A 3,951-nucleotide genomic window follows, 5' to 3' on the forward strand; every position below is an offset into this window, starting at 1 on the left:
TCCTCCTCCTGCTCCTCCTCCTCCTTCTTCTTCTTCCTCTTCTTTTTCTTCTTCTTTATTCTTCCTCTTCCTCTTCTTCTTCCTCCTCCTCTTCTCCTTCTTCTTTTTGTTTTTTGAAACAGAGTTTTGCTCTTTTTGCCCAGGCTGGAGTGCAGTGGCACAATCTTGGCTCACTGTAACCTGCACCTCCTGGGTTCAAGCCATTTTCCTGCCTCAGCCTCCTGAGTAGCTGGGATTACAGATGCCGCCACCATGCCTGGCTATTTTTATTTTTATTTTTATTTTTGTATTTTCAGTAGAGATGGGCTTTTGCCATATTGGCCAGGCTGGTCTCAAACCCCTGACTTCAGGCAATCCACCTACCTTGGCCTCCCAAAGTGCTGGGATTACAGCTGTGAGCCACTGTGCCCAGCCAGCCTCTTCTTCTTTGCTGGGTTACTCTTCTGCAGCCACAACCTGCAGATTTTCCATCCCTATCCTTGTATAGACCCAAGAGGGCATCTCAAGTTATCCCACGGGAAGCCCAAGTGTACCCCGCACTCACTCTGCCCCGCCTTGCAACCTAGCTACAGAGTCAGGGCTGAGAATAGGAAGAACGCAATGCTTTGGCTCTTATTGCCATGGTTACGGGGTGCTAGCATCTCCCCAAGAGGTTGGGGTTATTTCTACTGCAGGCCCCACGAGCAGGCTCCAGCCACCCCCAGCCCTCAACCTTGGAGCTGGCACTGACTCTCCCACTCAAGTGTGGGTGTGTTGGAGGCTCTCATGGTGCCTCAGACCGTCAACGAGAAATGAAGGCATCACAGGCACACCCCCGGAACGTTCTCTCTCCAGGTGTGATGGACCACTACTTGGTCATGCACCAGCTGCGCTGTAACGGTGTCCTCGAGGGCATCCGGATTTGCAGGAAGGGATTCCCCAGCCGGATCCTCTATGCTGACTTCAAGCAGCGGTAGGTTCTCTCTCTCCTGTGCATCCCTCTCCTTCCAAGGGCACCTTTTGCATTCCCCAAAGACACTACTCGGCCCGAGTATTTGGTGAGCTCCCAAGCCTCCCAGAGTCTCCATGGGCTTCATCTCTTGCTGGAGGAACTGATCCCATGCCCACTGTGAGTACCGGCCAGCCTAAGTGTTTCCAGACTCAGAGCCCAGACCCCCTAGCGTGATTGTGGCTCTAGGCCAGGGTGCCTCAACTTCCATACTGTGGACATACAAGCTAGATGGTCGTTTATGGTAGACGCTGTGCTGGGTGTGGGAAGATATTTAGCAGTAACCCTACCCTCTACTCAGAGATGTGGTAGCAAACCACACCCGTTCCCGCTGATCTGTGACAATCAAAACTCTCCAGACACTGCCAAATCATCCCCAGCTGAGGCCCACAGCTCTAGACCAACTCTCTCTCAGAGCCACCAACAGGGCCCACAAGTCCAGGCCTTGTCCAGGATGGAGGACAGGAGAGGACCTTCCAGAAGTAGGAGAACCGAGGTTTGCAGGTCACAGTTTATTTTAAGGCTCTTTTCAGCCAGATAAGAACCATTTCCTCTGAAAGCAAACTTCCCACCATGCACTCAGCAGATTTCCTTCCTTCATGCCTCTCTCCCACCCACCATGGCCCCCTGGCCTAGAATCAGCCCCTCACTATTACCATCCCCCAGACCAGCTGTACAACATTCCACTTCCTCCTAAGACTGGAGCAGGAGAAGGTTCTAGAAGGCCTGGTCTCAGCTATGAAGGCTTTCGGGGGACTGGAAGCCATTCGGGAAATGTTCTGTCCCCTCAGGTACCGGATCCTCAATGCCAGTGCCATCCCTGAAGGGCAGTTCATTGACAGCAAAAACGCCTCGGAGAAGCTCCTGAACTCCATCGACGTGGACCGGGAGCAGTTCAAGTTCGGCCACACCAAGGTGAGAACAGACGAAGCCGGGACTTCCCTAGTAAGTCCAGGGCCCTGGGCTGCTTGTTCGCTGATCAGAGAAAGGGTCCCCTTCCCCTTCTGGTCCCCCTGATCATCCTTGCCCAGTCGCCCAGGTAAAGGAGGCTCTGTGTCTCGGTACAAGGAGCTTATCTCCTGTTGGTTTGTAAGCGGCTGGAAGCTTAGATTAGAAGCCTGAGCCCTACCATGGAGCAAGGATAGGAAAAGCCAATGGAAAATTCCAGTGTCCAGAGGCAAGAGCCAAAGAGAGAGGAGAACGTAGAGAGGACTCCAGGGACGGAGAGGCCTTGAGGGGAAAGACTGTAACCAATCAACCAGCTACCAGGCGAGGCGCCGTGGCTCACGCCTGTAATCCTAGTGCTTTTGGGAGGCCAGAGCAGGATTGCTTGAGGCTGGGAGATGGAGGCTGCAGTGAGCTTGATCACATGACTGCACTCCAGCCTGGGCAACAGAGCGAAACCCTGTCTCAAACACCAAAAACCAAAAAACAAAGAAACTAGCTGCCGATTACTGAGCCCATGAGCATCAGCCCTGTGAGAAGCGTCCTGCACATACTTCACCGACTCCCCGCACTAACCACCGAGGTGGGACTGATGGTGGTAGGGGTGGTCCTTACTCCTCAGGTTCTTGGGAGGCCGAGAAACTTGCCCAAGGTCACGTGGATAGATAGTGAGTGGCAGAGGTCGCCTTCAAATCCTGGCCTGTCTCCAAAGCTCTACGCCTCAGAAAGGGGCAGGCTGGGGATCCCCACCAAGGAAGAGCCTGCTGGCCCCAGAGGGTGCTTTGTTTCCCTGGAATGTCATGGGGGCAATGGGTGAAGTGGGCCTGAGGGTAGGGCCAGCCTTCCCAGATGGACAGAGGAAGAGGGTGAAGCCAATGCATCTGTGAATCTCTCTGGTCTGGGCACAGTTGCATCCCATGGTTTCTTTCTGGACTCATCTATGCTTCCTGTACGTGAGTTCTCTCACAACTGGTCTCTGTGGGTTGGTGAGGCCTGGAAAAAACTTTTTTTTTTTTTTTTTGAGACAGAGTCCCACTCTGTCACCCTGGCTGGAGTGCAGTGGCGCCATCTCGGCTCACTGCAACCTCCACCTGCTGGGCTCACGTGATTCTCCTGCCTCAGCCTCCTGAGTATTTGGGATTACAGGCGCATGCCATCATGCCCGGCTAACTTTTGTATTTTTAGTAGAGGCAGGGTTTCAGTGTATTGGCCAGGCTGGTCACGAACTCCTGATCTCAAATGATCTGCCCACCTCGGCTTCCCAAAGTGCTGGGATTACAGGTGTGAGCCACCACCCCTGGCCTGGAACAGACTCTGGAACAGGCTGCCTCACTGCCCAGGAGGGGCCACGGAGGAGACCAGAGCCTCCGAGAAGCGAGTCCTGGAAACAGAATTGCTGCCCCCGCAATGCTGTGAGGATTGAGGCTCAGAGTTGGGCAGAAACAGATCCCCTCAAGGGCCTGGTTGAACACCTGCTGAGGAAAAAGCAAGGCTCCTCTGTCTTTTAATGCAGGTGTTTTTCAAAGCTGGGCTCCTGGGGCTTTTGGAGGAGATGAGAGATGAGAAGCTGGTGACGCTAATGACACGCACGCAGGCCGTGTGCAGGGGGTACCTGATGCGGGTGGAGTTCAAGAAGATGATGGAGAGGAGGTGATGCAGACCCTCACCTCCCCCTTAGCCTGCCCTCCCTGCTTAGCAGCTGATTGTCACTTCCTGCTTTTCGTCTTGGATTTCCATGTGCTTGCTCTTTCTCTGTTCGTCTGTTTAACGCACATCTAGTGAGCGGCAATCCTGGGCTGGGTGCTCTGCATGGCACCGGGGATACGGAAGTGAACCCTGCCCCCACGGGGTCACAGAGAAGTGGGAAGCAGACACATGCATAGCTGGTTTTAATGCCTGTGATAAGTGCAATGCTCGAGTTATGGTGAGGGGGAGGGGGAACTGGCAAGAAGAAGCCCCCAGCCTGGTCGGGGGGTTAGAGTTGGCATGAAGGTGTCAGCAAGAAGAAAGCACTTTCT

The 3,951-nt window shown here is 54.0% G+C and overlaps 1 protein-coding gene across 1 annotated transcript in view; it reads left to right on the top strand.

Moving 5' to 3' along the window:
* MYH13 (myosin heavy chain 13) overlaps positions 1–3,951 on the top strand; it is a 67,259-nt gene that overhangs the window by 32,451 nt on the left and 30,857 nt on the right. The window contains exons 19-21 of the mRNA XM_017531427.2: positions 835–952; positions 1,780–1,903; positions 3,447–3,583. Of these exons, the coding sequence (XP_017386916.1) occupies positions 835–952; positions 1,780–1,903; positions 3,447–3,583 (379 nt within the window). The remainder of the gene's footprint in view (positions 1–834; positions 953–1,779; positions 1,904–3,446; positions 3,584–3,951) is intronic.

The sequence above is a fragment of the Cebus imitator genome, unplaced genomic scaffold (genome assembly GCF_001604975.1).
Source record: "Cebus imitator isolate Cc_AM_T3 unplaced genomic scaffold, Cebus_imitator-1.0 Scaffold72, whole genome shotgun sequence".
Lineage (NCBI taxonomy): Eukaryota > Metazoa > Chordata > Mammalia > Primates > Cebidae > Cebus > Cebus imitator.